This window comes from Tiliqua scincoides, chromosome 2 (genome assembly GCF_035046505.1).
Source record: "Tiliqua scincoides isolate rTilSci1 chromosome 2, rTilSci1.hap2, whole genome shotgun sequence".
NCBI classification, from domain to species: Eukaryota; Metazoa; Chordata; class Lepidosauria; order Squamata; family Scincidae; genus Tiliqua; species Tiliqua scincoides.
In genome coordinates this window covers 243,463,513-243,484,364 of record NC_089822.1, presented here as the reverse complement: position 1 = coordinate 243,484,364, position 20,852 = coordinate 243,463,513, and the positions used below count along the sequence as shown (strand labels likewise).

General features: G+C 44.1%; 1 protein-coding gene and 1 pseudogene across 3 annotated transcripts in view; both read left to right on the top strand.

Annotated features, from left to right (window-relative positions):
• The window catches only part of PTPRG (protein tyrosine phosphatase receptor type G), a 659,913-nt gene that overhangs the window by 588,115 nt on the left and 50,946 nt on the right, over positions 1–20,852 (top strand). For all 3 annotated transcript variants that reach the window (XM_066613931.1, XM_066613930.1, XM_066613929.1), the window contains exon 14: positions 15,201–15,292. In XM_066613931.1, the coding sequence (XP_066470028.1) occupies positions 15,201–15,292 (92 nt within the window). The remainder of the gene's footprint in view (positions 1–15,200; positions 15,293–20,852) is intronic.
• LOC136642463 (5S ribosomal RNA) lies at positions 18,117–18,236 on the top strand (annotated as a pseudogene).

The window sequence follows — 20,852 nt, the reverse complement described above, 5'->3', positions numbered from 1 at the left end:
CCAATAAACTCCAGAGCTGGTTCAGTTGTGTGAATAAACATTAATGAAATAATTATATCACATGCATGAAAAGGGGGGGGAAGTATTGTGTTTTCTTCTCTGTTAAAAATAGTAATTTAATATCTGTTAAGTGGCTTCACAGGACATCAGCATGTAAACTGACAAGCATCACATCATCAGATTCTCCATTCCAGAATTCCAATTAGGTATTTCAGCACCAGATTGTCAGCAAACTGGTTATCAGGCTTGTGTCATTATATCACAGTGGGGCCTAATTTAGAGTCAGGGACCTCTCCCCCCCCCCCAACATTTTCTTATTTCCATACACCAGCATTTAATGTCTGTATTACTCTAAAGGGGGTATGCTTTCTCTCCCCTGGAAGTTTTGCATCTCATTGGTTTATTGAAACTGGGGAGGGGGATTGCAGAGGGGAAGGGGGTGGTGTCCTGTTTTCAAACAAGAACAGGGGATGTTAATTAAATACTGTATATTCCTCCACATGTCTCTCTGAAATAGAAATGACTCATTTGTTAGTCAACCGAAATTATGTTGCCTTGGACATCCTGTGACTCTGTGACAAGATTTGCCTGGCATGGAAAAACACTTGTATTAGCCATTTTCTTTTCTAAGCGACTGTGATGTTTTTATATGGCTTCAAAAAAAATTGTGTTTGATTGAATATGTATTGAGGTTTAGTAAATAGATATGGATATAGGGTTGTATCCAAAGAAAGTGAGTCCTGACTAAGTGCTGTTTAAATTTAATAATCCCAACTAACTGCTTTGTGAACTTAAGTTAGTTTAATAGGACTTAAGTTAGTCTCAACCAACTGCTTTTTGTTGTTGTTGAAAAGCAGTATATAAATAAAACAACAACAAGAACTAATTTGTCTCTCTGATTTCTGTGGTACTCAGTCAGGATTCATTTCTTTGGATACAACCCATTGATACAGACATCCCAATCCGCAAACCTATTCAACCAGATAATTCAGATTGTGGGTGATGTAGTACCATTCAGCTCAGAGATGAATTTCCTAACCATGAACCATTTTGTGTGTTAGGTGGAAAGACCTTGGTCAAATTCACTTTTGAGTAAATGCATTCATTTGTCATAGATACTATTAGGCCAAATTCAGTAGTGATACTAACAATTCATATAAATCTGCTTCTGAGACCCTTATTTCTGCCCCAGTCACAAATGTCTGACGTGTATTGGAGACAGAGCTTTTTTGATGATTGCCCCATGACCTCAGAACTCCCTCCCTAAAGATATCCCAGCAGCTCAAAGACCTCTGGATATTTTGTTCACATTGGAGGTACTCATTCTGAGCCATATACAGTGAGATTGGAGGCATCACCATTTCATACTTTTCTGTATGTAGCGTAGATGCAGATTGTAATTGCAACTGAGCCAAATATAGTTGATTAAATAAGAAACAAAAAGCTTTGAGCTCTGCACTGGCTCCTTATTGAACATAGGTAGACAGCAAAATTGCTAAGCAGAATTCTGGCTGATTTAGATTGCTGATGCTCCCCTCTGGACCAATCATAGCTAGTAGATAGACAGATGTTAATTGAATCACAGTTCAGTTTCCTTTACCCAGAGAAGCAATGACTCGTGGCTTGGCCATCTTTTAGGGACAATATTCCGAGGAAACATATGCAGCAGATAGAATAACTGCTAAGTTCAGCAAATCTCTGTCTTCTGTCCAGTTGAACTGCATAGAGCAGTGTTTCTCAAACTGTGGGTCGGGACCCAGTAGGTGGGTTGCAAGCCAATTTCAGGTGGGTCACCAGTCATTTCAATATTTTATTTTTAATATATTGAACTTGATGCTACTATGGTATGGGACTGCATCTGGGGAAATGTTACAGCTCTGTACTTTTAACAGGCTACTGTGTGTATGCTTTTAACAATGATAGGCAATGGGACTTACTCCTGGGTAAGTGTGGGTAGGATTGCAAAAAATTTTCCTGCCTGATTATGTCACTTTCGGTCATGACATCACTTCTGGGGGGGGGGTCCTGACCAATTTTCATTCTAAAAAGTGGGTCCCAGTGCTAAAAGTTTGAGAACTACTGGCATACAGCCTTGGTGTCACAAAGGAGACACAGTGCTTTTTTAAAAACAAAAAAACTTTGGTTTGCTGTTAGCTAAATTGATTTGGAGAGCACACAATGAAAAGAGTGCAATGATATTTTAAATATATAAATATATACTGTTATAAATATATAACAATATTTCTCATCCCTGTATTTGAAAAGTGGTATTGTCAGGAGCTGGGCTGCCTGGGGTACTTGGCAGCTTCACTCCCTGGCCTGCCTGGCCAGTACAACCAGGTTGGAAGTGCCAGGACATCACCAGTGCCAATTCAATGGCACTCTGGCACACACTATGGGAAACATGAAGGGCTCCCTTAAATTGGACAAGAGGATAGAACCAGGGGTGTTAGGGAACAGCATACAGCATGAATTCCTTTTTTTTCTAAGACGGCGACAAAGGACTCTGGGTGTGTGGGAGCTACTGCTGTACCAGGGTTATCCTTTCGAGGTGATGTGGGCACAAAGAACACCTCTGTGCTTGAGTATAACCATGACAGTGACGAATAATCAACAACTGTTTGGCCAAAATGGGTTTGTGGATCAAGATCACTGGCTCACTGCCCACCTTCTAACAGATAAAAGGAGTCTTTTGACTTTTTGACTTTGGTTTGCCCTGCAGCTTACCATCAATATGCTGCCCACATTTCTTGCAGTTTCTTCCCCTCCCCACAGAAAGAGAGAGAGAGAGAGAGAGAGGACAATTATAAGGACAGTAGACAACCAGGAAATATGTTGACCATGTCATTGAGTCCCAAACACAATTATAGTTAATATGCAAACAGTTTGTGTTACTTATTTTTTAATTATATCCTTATAATTTAACTTTTTCAAGAGTACTTCTGTACTCACTTGTGTGAATTTCCTTTCAGTTTGCATGCAGAATTTCAGGATTGAACTGCTGTCCCTGGGTGCTTCTCCATTCATGTTTTGCAAGTATCGGGGCCTCTGGTGTTAACATGTTACCTGCCTGTTCCCACTGAATTATGCAGCTGCGTAGCTCTAAGCCGAACCTTGTGCAACTCGCAGCGTGGCTTCCTGGAAGCCTGCGATGATGTTGACATCATTGTGAGTGCTCTGCAGCTGTGGCTGGGCAGCCACAGTAGGGCTTCATGCTCTGGTGGCAAAAATTAGAAGGAACCCTAGTTACCTGCTACAAGCAATTGGTACAACACATAGGGGAGAAGTTTTGAATTCTTATTTTCTTTCAATGAATTGCAAGCACAGGCAAAGGCTTTTAGTGGCATCCACAGGTGCATAAGTATATTTGAACTGGTCCAAAACATATGTTAAGTTTTACTTTTAATCAGCATGTTTTCATTATTATAAATTTCCACTATAAGTATTATGGCAGATGTACATAACCATATTCTATCTTAGATGGTTTTATACCTCCTAAAAATTAGTAGCTCAGAGTAAGGAGCTTCTTTTCTTTTGTTCCTTCAATTCAGTATTACTTGTGTTTTAATTTTAAAAGTCTCTATTCTGATAGCCCAGAACCTGCGTTTTCTGTGTAATTAAGCATTGCTGAAAGCTAGTAACTCTCCTTAAATGTTACAAATGCCTTGATTTTGCAGGCTTTTTGCATAAGAAATGGTTCTTCTTTAACTGTCTGATTTGCTGTGTTCGGGGACTAGAGTTGAAACTTCAAAGGTGTCCTTCATTCTTTCTTCTTTTTGCAAATATTTTGCACAAAGGTGATTTGACTCGGGTCTTCCTTTAGATCCAAGACATGTTATGACCTTTTACTAACTTTGTATAATCCTCATTGCCTCTTGAGTAGCTGAATTCAACGGCTATACGCTCTGTTTGGAATTCAGATGAGTATTCTTTTCCTCCCGCTTGAAAATATTGAACCAGTTGTTTCCGCCGTCAGCTCGTGACTTTCAGAATAAGCTTATGGCTCTCAGTGGAGTAGCAGAGAGAAGGGTTCTCATCATTTGTAAATTTAACATAGCTAAAATCTTTCAGTGCAGCTACTTTTATAGGTACAGGAATAGGCAATCTTCAGTTTCACAGAACTATTGATTAGAATCTCTAGGAGAATTTTCCTGTTGATTGTGACAGGTGTCAATATTCCTTGATTCTGTAAGAAGCGATCAATGGATTGTGCGAGGTTCCAAACAGGCAGAGGAACTGTTATGATTAATAGTGTACCATGGGTTTTTCTCAAGTGTTTCAGTTGGCTGAGGTGATTTATTTTCAGCATACGGACAAATTTTCATTAAAAGAGCAATGCAAATGTGAAATTATAACACACAGCATTATTTGTTGTTCTAGGGTTTGTTACGTTTCGTATAACTTCCAACTCTTATATTAATCAAAGTTCCTTATTGTGTATACCTTCAAATCACATTTGGAACATTTGGTTCTCCACCCCAAGGTCTCTGTCACGGAGGAAATAATTTGGATTGATAAATCTCGTCAAGGTAGGGTTTCCTGTTTGAGCCCCATGACAAAGAAAAGCAGGCGTGGCCAGTCCATCCACTTTCCCACCCCTTATCAGTGCTTCAGCAGCCTGGTCCCCCTACATGTGTGGGACAAGAGTCAGAATAGGAAGGCAATCTCCCAAACATTAAGTACAGGTAGACTGACATATGATACATAGACCTCATTGTAGAGGTTTATGCTTGCTTTTTGTTTTAGTTATTCATTTTGCTGGAGTCTTCCCATTTTAATTTTCTTCTGCTTTTTGCTGGATCACCTTTGGCCACTTTTGGAAGCTTTCGAGTAGAGCCTTGAAGCAAAATTCTGTCCGAAGCTGATAGTTCTGGCCCCATTATGTTCTCTGCAAAAGAGAACACAGATGCTCTCCCACATGAGTACAATATTACACAGACAGGCTAAGCGCTCATTAATATTCAGTAATTGGTTTATCATGTGGGCTTTCTCTCTGTGGGCTTCTTAATTGCTAGAGCCTACACGATTTGCTCGTAAAAGTCAGTGACTGATGACCCCGGCGAATGCTTTGCAGACTGCAGGCAGGTGTCGCCTTGATGTGCAGCCCACCAATCATTGCTTCTGCGCAACCCCCTTCACTGAAGCCTGCACACATGCTGACCTTTCAAATTTATTCTGGATCTATTGTTGCACTTCTTGGTTGCAGATACTTCCCAAGGTGTTGTTGCAAGTTTTGAAGTCCTCAGATGTCCGAGGAAAAGCAGGCATTTAAAAATGTAAAGTAGCTGCTACACATGACTATGTCTGTTCAGTTTTGTGATGCGTAATACTTTGTTACCGAAACTCTGGATTTGCACACAATTTATTTACAAATCTGTGCAAGCTTATATGAGCTGCTTCGCACGATGCTGCTTTGGCAGTTATGCAGAGCTGGACAATCCATGAGGCTGACCGATGCTGTTGCTTCATCTCCCTCCCTGGACTGGAAAAGGAAGCAGATGGAGTGGAGCAGTAGAGGATGTGTTGAGGAGAGGCGAGTGGCGGGCTAGAGTGTTAGGTAATACGGATGTGTGGAGGTGGATGTGCTGGAGTTTTCTTGCTGCTGGGTGGCAGGTGCCCCGGGGTCCGGCAAATACCACCAGACACCACCTCAAGTACCACTGGTGGTACCCATACCACTGGTTGAGAAACACTGTGCCAGGTTGTATGAACAGGAAGCATACTGAAAATAGGATGGCCAGTATTGTAAAGGTTTAATATTAATGCATAGGTGGCCACATTTGGCATGCTGTGACCTGTTCTGTTACCCATACACACCCATGAAGGGAAACTAAAATAATTAGGGGGTTGGAGCACCTTCCCTGTGAAAAATTAGATTCAGCTCATTCAAAAGACTGTCCTTCTACAGACAGTGTGTGGAATTCTCAGCAGCTAAGCAGGATAGTGGCCTCAGATGGGTGACTGATTCTGAGAGTTGCTGACAGAGGAGCGGACTGTGGGGAACTCAGCAGGCAAGGGCAGATAATGTTCTTGAGATACTGGTCTGAAGCTTGGTGGTTTATCTGCCACATGTGCTAGTCACGCCTGCCTTTCCTTTTCTTAGAGACCAATCCTGTTCTTGTCTACTCGGAAGTAAGTTCCATTATAGTCAGTGAGACTTCTGTATTGGCAACCTTCAGTCTCGAAAGACTATGGTATCGCGCTCTGGATGGTGGTTCTGGCACAGCGTCTAGTGTGGCTGAAAAGGCCAATCCGGGAGTAACAATTCCTTCCACACCGGGAGCAAGTGCAGTCTGTCCCTGGTCTGTCTCCCTGGCTGTGGGCCTTCCTTCTTTGCCTCTTAACCTCAGACTGTTGGCAAAGAGACTTACTCCCAGGTGAATATGAATAGGATTGCAGCCTCAGGGCCCACTCAGCATGCGCCGGCTCACTGCTGGCACGCACTGTCACAAATGCGCCATATGGCACGTTTGCGAGACCTGGTGCTGTTGCTCCACAGTGCTAGCCCAGCACTGGCTGGCACTGGGCTAGCGCCGGTGGAGCACTGGAGCTCTGCTGCTCGATGGTCGCGCGGACCACCAAGCAGCGGAGAGGTAAGTGGGGGCATGGAGGGAGATGGGAAGGAGGTGTTCTGGGGCAGGGGGAGGTGGAGGGATGGTGGGGCAGGGCGGGGAGGAGGTGTGCCGGGGAAGGGAGTGAGGAAGGAGGAAGTCTGCTTCACCAGATCCAGAGCCTCCATGTCGGGCTGGATGACTGATATGGAGGCTCTTTATTCTATGCCGACCTTTGGGTCATTGTAGAATTGAGTAGCTCCATCGTGGGGCTAGTTGGTTTACCTGGGGGAAGGGGACAAAAGTCCCCTTCTCCTAAGGAGGAGGCGGCGGCAGCTAAATTTTGCAATATCAACAAAAAACACCATGTTGATGATTTTGCATTTTTCCATGTCCGTTTCATTTCTTTGGCCATACTTCACTGGATTCAGCTTTGTAGCTGAGTAGGGGTTTTGCTTCTTATGCTGCCCTCCTCAGCTGCTCTCCAAATCCTGTACATCTGTCCTGTCCCTGGACTGTGGGGTTTTAATCTCGCAGTGTAGACTTCCTTGCAGTTTGTTGTCAGTATGTACAATGGTCTGTCTGAGATCTCACGCAGTTATTGTTCCCTGGGGAAAGTCAACCAAAAAATAAAGCATATGGGGTTTGGGGAGGTGGTGGTGGTGAGAGAATGATGGGTCTGCCTCAGTGAACACACTGGTTTCTTTCAAAGACAACAGAGTTCCCAGTGATTTGCAGAAAGTACGTGGGCCGTCTGGATTGTTCTGGAATGAAAATGAAGAATGTTATTTCAGCTATGAGATTGTGGAATTCTCTTTTCTGTTCTAAAAGTATTTCAAAAGTATGGATTCAATTCTTTATTCAAATACGTTCATTCATTCAATAGTTGCTCCTTCTGTCAGCTGAAGAAACATCTCAGATACCTTGATATACAGAGGATTGCCATAGTAAATATAGCAGGAGCAAAAACATATTAAGGGACACTGCAGCAGTGGACAAGCAGTGTTTATAGTGGCTCTGCAACAAAAACATTTTTGTGACTAAGAGCTCTTGTAATAATTGTGAAAATCACAATATTAGTAACAAAACAAAGCACCTAATTTTCAGTTATTGTTAGTTGTAGAACATTTGAAAATTGTGATGGCAAAAAATGTTGCAGAGTGAGAAATGAGAATTCCCAAATGAAGGATTTGCTTTTGTTAAAATGCTGTATATACACTACTTGCAAATTGCTGCTTTATGTGCTGGTATGATGTTGGCGCACTTTCCAGGCTTTCAAATATTAGTTTCATATTTCCATGTGAACTTCGGGTTTGCAGAAAAACAAGACTGTCACTACCTTCTGCATTCCATGAAAATAGCTTCTCACTTGGTAGAGAGCCTAGATTCAAAGCATAAACAGAGTTCTAGGGTTGCTCCTCTGTTTAAGGGGCAATGAATACGGTGAACCAGTGTATAGGCTGAACTACATACAGGCAGCTCTCAAATTACTCAAGGGTAACATTACTGGAAAAGGGCTCCTATATAAAAAAATATGTGTAAATTAAAATGGATTTTCTCATAAGAAATAATAGGATTGGTATGAGTTAGGGAACACTCATCGCTCACTAGTTTGCATTTCAGAACTGTGGTAGCAACATGATGGGTGCTGTTACCTTGCTTGCCTGAAGAAAAATCATAGGTCACATTGTACTTCCATTCTAGAGTACCTGATATACAAACGAAGTGGTGAATTGGGAGCATGTATACTTTTGTACTCCTCAATATTGTCTGTTTTTATTCTGTCACAAAACACTTCATTCTGTGTGTCCACATATCAGGCCTTCTTCTAATAGGTGGTTTTCTCCTTCCAATTTTCAGAGCTCATTTTTCTGTGATCCTAGAAAGTTATATGTTATTATGCAGTGCTACAAGCAAGTACATAAGTATACAAGTATGTGTGTGTGCATAGTGATCTGCCCACGCAGAGGGAAATGCATTTGTTAAAGGAACAGAAATTGTGACTGGAGGAGGCATTTAAGTCACATATGTCGCAAGTCTAAGCCTCTTTATTCAGAAATGTGTTCACCAATTTCAGCATGACTTACCTCCAAGTACATGTGCATAGGACGGCAGTCATACTTTAGTAATTTGGATTATCAAAACATTTTTAAACCATGGTTTTGTGTAAACATAGTTTGATCACCTAACCATGACTAGGCAATCAGGAGCAGCAGCGGACCTGCCATTGAACAAAAGGGGCAAATGCCCTGAGTGCAGAGCCTCGCACCCCTCTAGGACCGTGTGGGAAGCCTCCTGAGGCTCTGGGCACAGTCAGAAACTGTGCTTCTGGTTTTCCAGAAGCACAGTTTAAGACCACGGGAAAGCCTCAGAACGCTTCCCCAGTGAGTCATGGAGTCGCACAAGGCTCCACTGCGATCCAGGTAGGTGGGGAAAGCAGCTTTGTGTGGGGGGAGTGCCATTGCAGACCTTTGTCCCAGGGTGCTGCGGGGCAGGCTTGCTACTGTTCAAGAGTACCTCCTTGGCTTCTTCATATGGGTGTTCCTCCTTTCCTTTTATTTTTGGAGTTAATTATGCATAGCAATAATATATGCACAAAAGTTTCCACTTACAGTTAACATTAGGCTAAAACCATGGTTACAAACCAATGAACGGGTTCAAGAACTCGTAAGGAGCTCCTGATCACTTAACTGTGGAGCTAACTATGCACTGTGCACTAAGCCAATGGAATGAGCCAATTACAGTGATAGTTATCCATATTCTTTTTTTTATGAAGCTACTAGATATTTTACTTGTTTCTTTGTATCCTACTTTTCACAGACAGTCCTAAGGAGGCTAACAATCTTTTAAAAAAAAATTATAATAAAACCAAATTTAAACTACTAATTTAAAAAAAGCTTGAAAGGGAAATGCTTAAGTGACAGCTCACATGCCAAAAGCTGGAAGGCCTTAAGTACCTTTTGAAAAGCAGAGATGGGGAGCTTCTTGGATCAGAGGGTTAAACAGTTGGGAGGATCTCACAAAGTAGATTTGATCCTGCTTGCATACAAATCAAGCTGCACTCAGTGATGGCATCCAAAGTTGGCATCCAAAGTAGTAGTTGGCAACCTTCAGTCTCGAAAGACTATGGTATCGCGCTCTGAAAGGTGGTTCTGGAACAGCGTCTAGTGTGGCTGAAAAGGCCGATTCGGGAGTGACAATCCCTTCCACACTGGGAGCAAGTGCAGTCTGTCCCTGGTATGTCTCCCTGGCTATGGGCCTTCCTTCTTTGCCTCTTAGCCTCAGACTGTTGGCCAAGTGTCTCTTCAAACTGGGAAAGGCCATGCTGCACAGCCTGCCTCCAAGCGGGCCGCTCAGAGGCCAGGGTTTCCCACTTGTTGAGGTCCACTCCTAAGGCCTTCAGATCCCTCTTGCAGATGTCCTTGTATCGCAGCTGTGGTCTACCTGTAGAGCGCTTTCCTTGCACGAGTTCTCCATAGAGGAGATCCTTTGGGATCCGGCCATCATCCATTCTCACGACATGACCGAGCCAACGCAGGCGTCTCTGTTTCAGTAGTGCATACATGCTAGGGATTCCAGCATGTTCCAGGACTGTGTTGTTAGGAACTTTGTCCTGCCAGGTGATGCCGAGAATACGTCGGAGGCAGCGCATGTGGAAAGCATTCAGTTTCCTCTCCTGTTGTGAGTGAAGTGTCCATGACTCGCTGCAGTACAGAAGTGTACTCAGGACGCAAGCTCTGTAGACCTGGATCTTGGTATGTTCCGTCAGCTTCTTGTTGGACCAGACTCTCTTTGTGAGTCTGGAAAACGTGGTAGCTGCTTTACCGATGCGTTTGTTTAGCTCGGTATCGAAAGAGTGTCAGAGATCATTGAGCCAAGGTACACAAAGTCATGGACAACCTCCAGTTCATGTGCAGAGATTGTAATGCAGGGAGGTGAGTCCACATCCTGAACCATGACCTGTGTTTTCTTCAGGCTGATTGTCAGCCTGAGCATCCAAAGTACAAGCCTGTGTAATGCTGGGTTGCTTAAGTTAGCATGTAGCCCCAAGTGCCGGATCCTGGCTCCATCCGCCCCCCCCCCGCCTGGGCCCAGTCTGTCCACCAACCTGCGTGCCACCCACCCTCCTCCCACCCCGAAGAGTCCTCTCTATGCTCTTCCCAAACTCCTGTGCCAGAGGTACACCACTGTCATAGACTTACTGCATCCCAGCACAGCCAAGCACACATTGGTGTGGTGGCCTCACCTCCCTCAAGTTGGCGCAAATGTGTTTTACAGCACATTTGTGGTGGCCGGAGCCAGGGCGATAGGATTGCAGGAACAGGAAATAGAACCATTTCGATGCACTTTTGTCATGGAGATTGTAGGGTGAGTCAAAATCATGCCAGCCTAGTGGACTTTTTGTTCACCTTTCGTTAATAATATTGAGACTCAGAACAAGGTAATTCTGATATTGTTAAGTATAATGCCATATATAGATGCTGCAGGGATGGAAATGACAAGCTTGTGGTTATCGATTTGGTGTATTCCTTTTTTGTCCTGCAAAAATCTAAAAATACTAGTACAGGATGCTTTTAAGGAACATAGTACCAGAAGCATCCTCAATAGGTGTTTCTGAATATTTCACTCAAAGGAGAAAGCCCTGAGTGCATCACACACATGCATGCTCTGCCTGTTTTGTATTCATAGCCCTTCCCCTTATTGTGGCTGAATTATTCCCCTCTTTGCCCCCAGAGTGTTCATAGTCCCAAATAAAGGCAGCCCAAGTAGGAAAAAGGCCCTCTTTGCTAACTAAGGAGGAGGAAGAAAAGCAGTCTGGCTATTCAGGGAGGAGAACAGCCAATTTTGATAGGAATGTTTGGGCATATGCCGCACACCTGAATTCCCATACATCACTTCCCTATGGAGTGATTCCCAACAAAGTATGTTTGCTGCTAACCCCTATGCAGTTATTAAAAGACAGGCTGTCTGGAAGCAGAGGTCTGCTGTGCTGTGAGTCAAACCATTCTGAGAAAGGTGATCTTTGGAGGCTGCCTATTGTTTCAGTTGTTCTATGAATTTAGCTGCCTGGCTGCTTCTATTATTATAAAGTGCCATAAGTGCACAATAGCTGGGATTGCTAGGTTGTCCCTATTATGTATGAGAGTTACAGCGCAATCCTATCTTGCACTGGAACAGGCAGCCCAGGAGGCCTGTGCTGTATCCAGCGCAAGATAGGGGCCCAAAGTGGCTCAGCCAGAGGCAAGGGAAACTCTTCCCCTTACCCCTGGGTAAGCCACCGCAGCCCCAGTGGGTCTCCTTGGACTTGTGCCACCAGCAGAGGTGGCATGAATCAGAGGAGAACAGAGGAGAACAGCCGCTCCACGCTGCCTGGAACGAGGCTAGGATTCAGCATATCTGCCAGGTCCAGCCCCACCTCCCACTCCCTGCCCACCCACCTCCAGGACCGCCCTCCCTCTCCCCACCCTGGAGCACCTCCCTCCCCCCTACCCTCCCCAGACCCCTGCTTTGGCCGAGCTCAGTTGACGCAACCGACATGGGGCAAGCTGCCATGGAGGCTGGATGCTCCATGCTCCATGCTCCAACACACGTTGTGCGCTTGCTCCTGAGAAGGCACAAACGTGCTTTACAACACGTTTGCAACCCTTCTGGGCCAATGCAAGGGACTTGCACCAGCCCAAGGATGCTTTAGGATTGCATCTTGGTGTGATGTTGTGGACCGATTTGGCCCAGGGAGACATGGGTTCAAATTCTGCCTTGGTTATGAAGAAAAGAGACCAATTCTATCCGTGTCCACTCAGAAGCCCAATTATAGTCAATAGGCAGAGCTTACTCCTGGGTAAGTGTGGATTGGATTGCAGCCAAAGTGGGGAACTTTGACTCAACCACAATCTTTTATCCTTGTCCAAAGAAATGCTGTGAGGAATTAATGGGCTAATTAATAACCCACAGGTACGTTGTTCTGGGCTAGCTGGAGGAAGGGCAAGATAATGTAAATATATATGCACATGTAAGCGTTATAATAGAATAAATTATTTGATGGTACCAATTTAAGTAGAGTTGTTTTTCTGTTCTTTAATGTTAGCGTCATTAGATTGAAAGGGTGGTGGGATATAATGCCTTACACAACAAATACATTAAGGCCCAAATCCTAACCAACTTTCCAACTCTGACATAACTCTCTCAATGGGACATGTGCTGTGTTCTGAAGTTGGGGGGCAGTCATGGAGGCCTCCTGAAGATAAGGAAATGTTTGTTCCCTTACCTCGCAGCTGCATTGCCCTTAGGTCAATACTGGAAAGTTGGTTAGGATTGCATCCAAAAATATTTTATTCTACAGTATAACCAGTCCATTGACTGGTTGTCCCTTAGTTTAAACCACAATAGCTCAGTGGTTATCAGAGTGTGGGATGGGCCACATAAGGCACCTGAGAGGAGATTTGAATTCTAGGGAGGAAATATATTCTTAGGTATATGGAGCCTTTGTCCACCCTCAACTGAGATGCATTGAATTCTCCGGATAGAGAATGCTCGCTGATAAAATTTGCATACTTGGGGGTGATTGCATCCTATCATTCCAGAGTGATTTGAGAGGATGAAACTCTGAAAGGGCTTCTGCTTACTTTATCTGATGACCATGACTTGTGCATGATTTGAGGAAGGGAGCTCAAAGAGAGAGCCTGTTCTATCCTGCTGCTAATGTGTTGAAATGTGTACCCCAGTAGACTGTGTGCACACTACTGTAGGCAAGAAGATATCTGCACACCCACCTTTTGAAACCATGATTGGCATTGGGTTGGCGGGGGTGGGTGGGACAGAAGGTACAGTAGGTTGACAGTAGACCGAAAAGCTCACAAAGTTACAAGAATACTATCAGCATGCCAAACTACACAGAGCGCTAAACACATCACTTGTGCCTGCATTTTTGTTTTTAAAATTAAATTAGTAGCTGCAGGAAGAAGATCAGGATTGGGGCTGTGTGTGGGGGGCATTTAACCCATTTCTCTCCCACCATTGTCCTGATGAAAATGTCCCAACACCCTAAGTTGCCTTCAGCCTTGGGAGCAAAGCTGCTAATGCCATCAATAAGAGTTTTCCTCCTGAGACCTGGGAGAGAATTTAGGGTGGGAGAGAATTTTGTTGGGGCCAAAGAATGAATGCACATGCACCATCTTCCCAACCCTGATTCCTTGTGGCTCCTATTGTATTTTTTTTAATGTAGTGGAAGCACAGTTGATGAATGTAATGTCCTTTGTAGTTTGACCCTTTGTGTTAGTACAAACCAAACACGCCAGACCCATGTACACATTGTCGCAACGTCTTGTAAGAAATTCCTGTGGGCTTTTGAGAAGCTGTTCAAGTTGCACTGCTTCTTCTTTTCACTCTCTGCTGTGTATCTGTGCTGGAAACAATGGAAGTACAAATTGCTTTGACAGTGTCAGCAGAGCTGACGGGATGGAGTGGGCTTTTCCGCCTGGCCGTAATTCCAGCGCCGGTCCTTCGTGGCAGAGAAGCTACAGACCTTTACAAGCAGAAGCGGCCGCTTGCCTGTCAGGGCAGTGAATTGGGGCTGCGCTTAAAGGCTCTGCACAGGTGTTGAGGAGCAGTTCATTAAGCAAGGCAGGAAGAGGGATCTCTCTCCTCTGGCCAGGCTATTGTTAAGAGCGCCTGACAGCTGAGAGCAGCCCCTTCTCTTGCCACAATAGCTGCTCATGCTGAGCAAGACTCATTAAATATGCAGTTCCAGCCTCAAGCAGCTCATTAAGGCAGCAATGAGCAGTGACGCTGCTGTTGGAAAACCCTGCCTTGCTTAGCATCACCATGCAGAGGCTCACTGGATCTCTGGATGCTCTTCTCCTCAGTGCCTTCTCTGTGATGACCAGCTTGTGCTCTCTGATTTGCATTAAGTACAGGTAAAGCAAACAATAAAACCCTAGGTGGATTCGTTCTTTAGCATTGGGGTGTTGGGCAATGGGTGTGCTGAGTTCTCTTCTGGCCTTTTCAGAGTCACTTTCTGGGGGCCTTAGTTGACATCAACTACAGGCTTTTGCTTTGCAGCAGCTGTGATTTGAGTTTTGCAAGAGGAGTCTGGGAAGCGGAATGCACAGCTGCACGGAGCTTGAGGAGGCAAAGTTCTTTTGTGTTGCAGTCGTAACTTTCCTTGCATGTCAGTCAGATGTACTGTGTTTCAGATACTGTCCATTATTTACCTGACATTACGCAGGAATATTGTATGTAAGATGGACATTTCCAATAGCTTATTGTGGTTTTTGTTCTTGTTGAAATGGATTCATCTCTTGGGCAGGAAAAAAACTGCAATCCAAAAGTTTCTCTTTTTTTTTCAGTGAATGCAAGAGGAGCTGCAAGAGCGCAACTACTGAACTTCCTAGGCTTCATAAGTGTACATTTAATCATAGATAAGAAACAGGGTGCTCCTTAATGCAATGCTTGTTTGTGATGAAAAGTGACCTGGATTTTTCTGTGTCTCGAGAGGGTCACTGCCATAATGAAATGGAATCGGAATTACAACTTTATGGAACATATGTGGGTGATTCCTTGCCCATTAAAATGACTGGCATAGCAAAAATAGCTTTTCTGGATTGTTGCATGAGCCCGAATGTACTGATGATATTTCTCTGCCGTTCACAGAAAATGTTTTCAGACAGCTCATTTCTATGTAGAAGACAGCAGCTCACCTCGAGTGGTGCCAAACGAAAGCATTCCCATTATTCCCATCCCAGGTAAGCCAGGCCTGAATTTATAACTTCCGTATGAACTCATTCATGCCCTGGGTTAATCATACAGATGTGACAGAGTTTGGGGGGACAAATCCTGGTTTGTACAGTATGCCTCAGCAGCTTAAAATCAACTGCTTACGACATATTTCTATGGCTCTTTAAGTAAAATCAGGGGGGAACCCTGTAAGGGATTACCATGTCCTTTGTTGGATGAGGCGCTGATGTCATTACAGAGAGGCCCCCACATGTCTTACTCAGCTCACCTTCTTCTCAGACCCTGCCAACCCCACCATCTTGCCAGGAGGGACTGTCTCCATTTCAATAGCTTTCAGCAGTACATAGGTGGAGCTATCTATTTGACATCGTAACTGTCAAAGACAATGGTCCTTCATGTGTGATACCTCTTTGTAGCTAAGTATAGATTTAAGTCCATGCCAGATAAGTAGAGGTGGGAGAAAATGGTTTGATTTTTTTTGTAGACTTCTGTGTTTTCCAAAGGTAGAGGTGTAGAAAGCAGTGAAAATGTGTTTTAATTCAAAATATGCATTATAATTATAATGTAATTATAAATTACAATCACTTTAAAAGTGTACTAGATAGGTAATAGCCTAGATGATAAAAACCAAATAAAATGGTTTTATTTTTTCACAGATTTTGGCTGTTTTTTTAAAAAACAAAAATGAGACGTGCAGAAATTAGTGTTAGTGTTTTTATTTTGGTATTGCTTTCCCCCGCTTCTATAGATAAAATGTCTCAAAACCCAATCCTAACCTGCCCAGGAGCAGGCAGGCCCTTAGGCCTGCCCCACATCCAGAGCAGTGTTGGGGCCAAAAGTGGCTCAGCCCAGAGCAAGGGGAATTGTGTCCCCTTACCCCGGGTAAAGCTGCAGCACTCCTAATTGGGCTCCTCTGATCTGTGCCACTGGAGCTACCCCGTGCTGCCCAGAACCAGGGGTAGGATCCATAATAAGTGCCGGATCCTGCTCCCTGCTCTCTGCCCAAAAGCCAGTCCCCCAACCTGCCCTCCCACCACCCCGAACAGCTCCTCCCTATCCTCCCCACACACCCCCAGACCCCTGCACCAGCCTGATTTGGCCAGCATGGGCGTATCCGATTCATCGGCCCAATGGGGCTTGGGATGGCCTACCTCCTACAGAGTTGGCGTGAAAGTGCTTTATGGCACTTTTGCGATACTCATTGGCCAGTGCAAGGAATTTGCACTGGCCAAGGGTGGGCTTCGGATTGCGTCCTGATATAAGTAAATCCATTGTCTTCATTTTAGGCAGGCGAGGTTGCACCATTTAAAAATAGTAGCCAATTTGGTCCAAATTTTTATTCAGGAAATAAAATTAAGAAGAATACAAGTCTACTGTTATACAGTCCACCTTGGAGTGGTCTTCAGTTGTAAAATCTGAGGCAAAAGCCACACTGATGGGGTTGATTCAGATGTTGTCTGAGATATGCTGCTTTTTATTCCTTAAAACAATTAAAACTTGTAAAAAGGTTGTGAAATTGTCCCAGCCTTTTTTCTGACAAAATATATAGGCTGTCAAAATAAGATTAAAATCCATTCATTTCACTTTCTCCATGTAAATAGTTATTTTGATTGAGTAAGTCGGTGAGTGACACAAGCTTTGTAGTTTCTAGATTCGTTTGCCAATATCTTCCAAAGTTATTCCAAAGCTATTGAAAGACATGCTTCACTGGTTAGAACAGGGCTCTCCAGACTCTGGCCCAGGATCCAGCGCCCTTCCAAAACCCTCCCTTGCATGAACATCGCTTACCATTCCACAGGGGAGGCACAACAAAGCGCCTCTATTCACCCCCATTCCTCCTTGCATCCAGCCACTTCCAATCTCTGATGCCCCAGCAGGCTTTGCACCCAGTTTCCAGACAGCAGCAGTTGGATGCAAGGAGGAATGGGGCCAAACAGAGGCACTTTGTCGTCACTTCCCCGTGGAACGGTAAGCGCTGTCTGTGCCGGGGAAGCCTTTGCAGGCATACAGTGGTCTCCACTTTGGTCTCCACTTTGGAGACCACTGAGTTAGAAGATGAAAGTGATAATTTTCATATATTTGTTCATTGCAAATCATTGCAAAACAGAGAGTTATTTTAGACTGAGATTATATCTAACATTGTGAAGACTAAAGGCTGACATCCATGGGGAGCTTTTGTGTGGCCCAGCAGCTCTATTAAGAATTGTGAGTCTCTCAGCTTAAACTCATGGGAAAATTTTTTCAAAAGTGACCTTGAGTAAATATACACTGAAAAGTCACCTGCAGCCCAGTCCTATGCAGCATTGGGCTACTGGCCATAGCACTTTGCGACAGTGGAACTCTACTCCACTGTTGCAAAATGACCACTGTCAGTGCATGGAGCACTCTGTTAGTGGCCATTTTGGGAGCACTGCTGAAAGAGGCAGCAGCACCCCTGGTCTGTCGCAACCACTGGAGCAGGTAAGGCAGTGGCAGGGATGGGAATGGGGAGGAAAGGGGATAGGGAGGCCATGGGAGGGGGTGGATCCAGCAGCAACGGCAATTCTATTCCCTCCATCAGCAGCCTTCTTGTCTCCTTTCTCTCCTTGGATATCTACCAGCTAAAGAGCGGTGCAGGTCCAAAGAGACCACTTGTGGAATGGGAGGCTTAAGAAGGGGTAAGGAGATTTAAATGTGGTATGACTGCAGCATAGGGGGAGAAAGATAGGATTGTACTCTTAGAATGGGTTATATATGTCAGTTTTCCAAGGATGATCCTATTAGCTGGATTCTGAATTACTTTACACCTGCTTCATAGGATTTGTCTCTAGAAAAGGTATGTAGCTAATAATTTCTGGCAGCAACTGTTACCCTGCACATGCCTGATCTTGTCTGATCTTAGAAGCTAAGCAGGGTCAGGCCTGGTTAGTACTTGGATGGGAGACCACCTGGGAATATCAGGTGCTGTAGGCTTATACCATAGTCTTTCGAGACTGAAGGTTGCCAACCATTATTAATAATTTCTGACACAGCTTTACTTCATATATACTACTCCAATAACACCAAAATCTCATGTCAGAATTATCAGTAAGTTCTTGTGTATTTCCACTGGCAGTGACAATGTTTTTTACAAATTAGACTTGACGCCAACAGCAATTTTTTGCCCATCAACCTAAAAAGGGATAGCACATTCTTCCCATCCTCTTGCCTTGTATTAGAAAATCATATGACCATACAGTATCCTTCACTCACAGAATACTAGTTATTCTGTTAGTCACATTATGCCTGGTCTTTCTCTGGGTGCTTCTATGGATGAAGTGTGGAATGTTCAAGAGTATAACTATGAAACATGAATACAAGTCTGTGCTGTCAACTGACAAAGTCAGAGCCAAGCTATTCATTCAGAAAAATAGAGGGCTTCTAAAATGTGATTGCTAAAGACTTCAGCCATGGGTCTGCTCTACCTCCGCAAAAGCGGAAGTGGAGTGCGATCGCCCCACTCTCCCTTTCCCTGACCTGGGAAGCCCTGCAGGCGCTTATGCAGGGCTCCCCACACACAGGGACGGCTGCTGCAGGGGCTGGTGAGTGCACCCTAGTCCCTGCAGCCCTGTCAGAAGGGAAAGCGGAGCGATCGTGCTCCACTTCCAGTTTTGTGGAGAGGGGCGCGATCGCTCTGCTTTCACTTTTCCTGACCTGGGGAGCCCTGCCGAAGGTTGCGCAGGGCTCCCCACACCCCCGGGAGGCTGTAGGAGGCTTGGGCAAGTGCACCCAAGCCCCTGCAGCCCCCACGAGCGGCGCAATCCTGTGGATCGCGCTGCTGCCTTCCCCCGTCTCCTGGCAGCCCCGCCCCTTAAGGGGGCAGAGGCCAGGACCCACAGGCTGGGGCATCGCGACGCCCCAGTTTGAATACCACTGATACATGGGAACAGTAAAAACAAGCCTATTTCTTTCTTCTCTTGGAGGCTCTAGTCTTTTCCTGATGCCCTTTCCATGCTTCTACCAAACCAGAAAAGTCTTCAAATCCCATTTCCCCCAAGCAATCTGCTGACTGAGTGAGTTTGCACCTGCCCATCAGTTGTAGCTCCTGTACAATCGTTCTGCTGAAATGCCTTTTGAAAGGTTAAATGGAAAATTCTCCCTTTCGATTCACTTATACTGTTGATAAGATGATACCTCTTTTGAACTTTTATTCCCCTTTAGAAGCAGCCAGAGAGCGTGAGAAAATTTTCCATGCTGTATTGATTCTGGAAGTAAAATAAAAATGACATTTTAACAAATGCCAGTTCCTTAAAGTAACCTTATTTGCTAGTGACACCCCAGGCAGTCGTTTAAGTGGATAGTTAAATATGTCCCTGTAGAGCTATACATCTCTTTCATTGAGCTGAGTGGACCTAATTTCATTCTCAGTTTCAGTCATGCAGTAACAGTGAAGGCAATTTGGTCATGTATATCTAAAAATGTGTAATACCTTTGCATTTCTTATCTTTTCGCTCTAAACATTCAGTCCTACGAGAGCTTTCAAGTTCTTTGACAGTTCCTAAGTACACGGCACTAATGATGGGTGACAATAGAGTTTTGCTAGTTCCCATCTATAACATTATCTCATAATTTAGATGCTTCACTACTCACTGGAAAAAATTTACTACAGTATTGAGCATGAAACTACATAACTTATAGCCATGCACTAATCTATGCACATTCTGTCCTATAGCCCAGAGTTCTCATTACAACTCATAATTATCTTTACTGGGCAATCTAAAGAAATGTGGGACACAGACAGGATCATTAGCCTAGTCGCCCCTACAGTTATTACATGTTAATATAAATCAAAATATATAGGTCTCCTCTGAGATTGTGTCCTTTGGGGATGAGCAACTGTGTCTGGTTAGCAGGTTTATTTAATGTGCTGTTTGTGTGTGTGTGTGTGTATTTGTACATGTACATACACGATTCCCCTACTTCATTTACTTTAGTCCAGGTCATTTTATATGATTCATAATGTGTTCATGAAGTTCTGATATCTAATCTAATCAGAAGATTAAACAAGGTTTACAAGACTGCATTCATTAAAATAAAAACTTCTTAAAGTAGATCTAAAATCGTAAACCTTTATCTGCATTATAAAACAGAAAAAATAACATTTACAAATGAACATTTATTTGTGTTTATATCTGACTTTTCCAGCCCAAATGACAGATCAAAGTGACCTACAACATAATTAATGGCCTATCCAAGGCTTACCTGCACAATGTAGCAGCACCAAAAGAGCCTATTGCATCTCATTGGCACATTGGGGCCCAGGAATCAGCAAAAATATAACAATTTTTTACTTACCTAATCTGTTGTTCCCTGAGCTCTCATGGGCCTACTCAGATCCATGCCAGCTATTTTCCTGATGTTAATCCAGTAGATCCAAGGCAGCATCAAGGCCAAGCTGGGGGCATAGGGATGCTTCTGCCACCCTGTCATGTCCTGGTCCAAGTCCTGCCCCTAGGTTCTCTCTGGCTGTGGCTGCAGATTGTAGTGCATGGGGAGGTGTCTCCCAAATGAGCGTGGCCTATTGACGACCAGAGAGGGCAGAGAATGAAC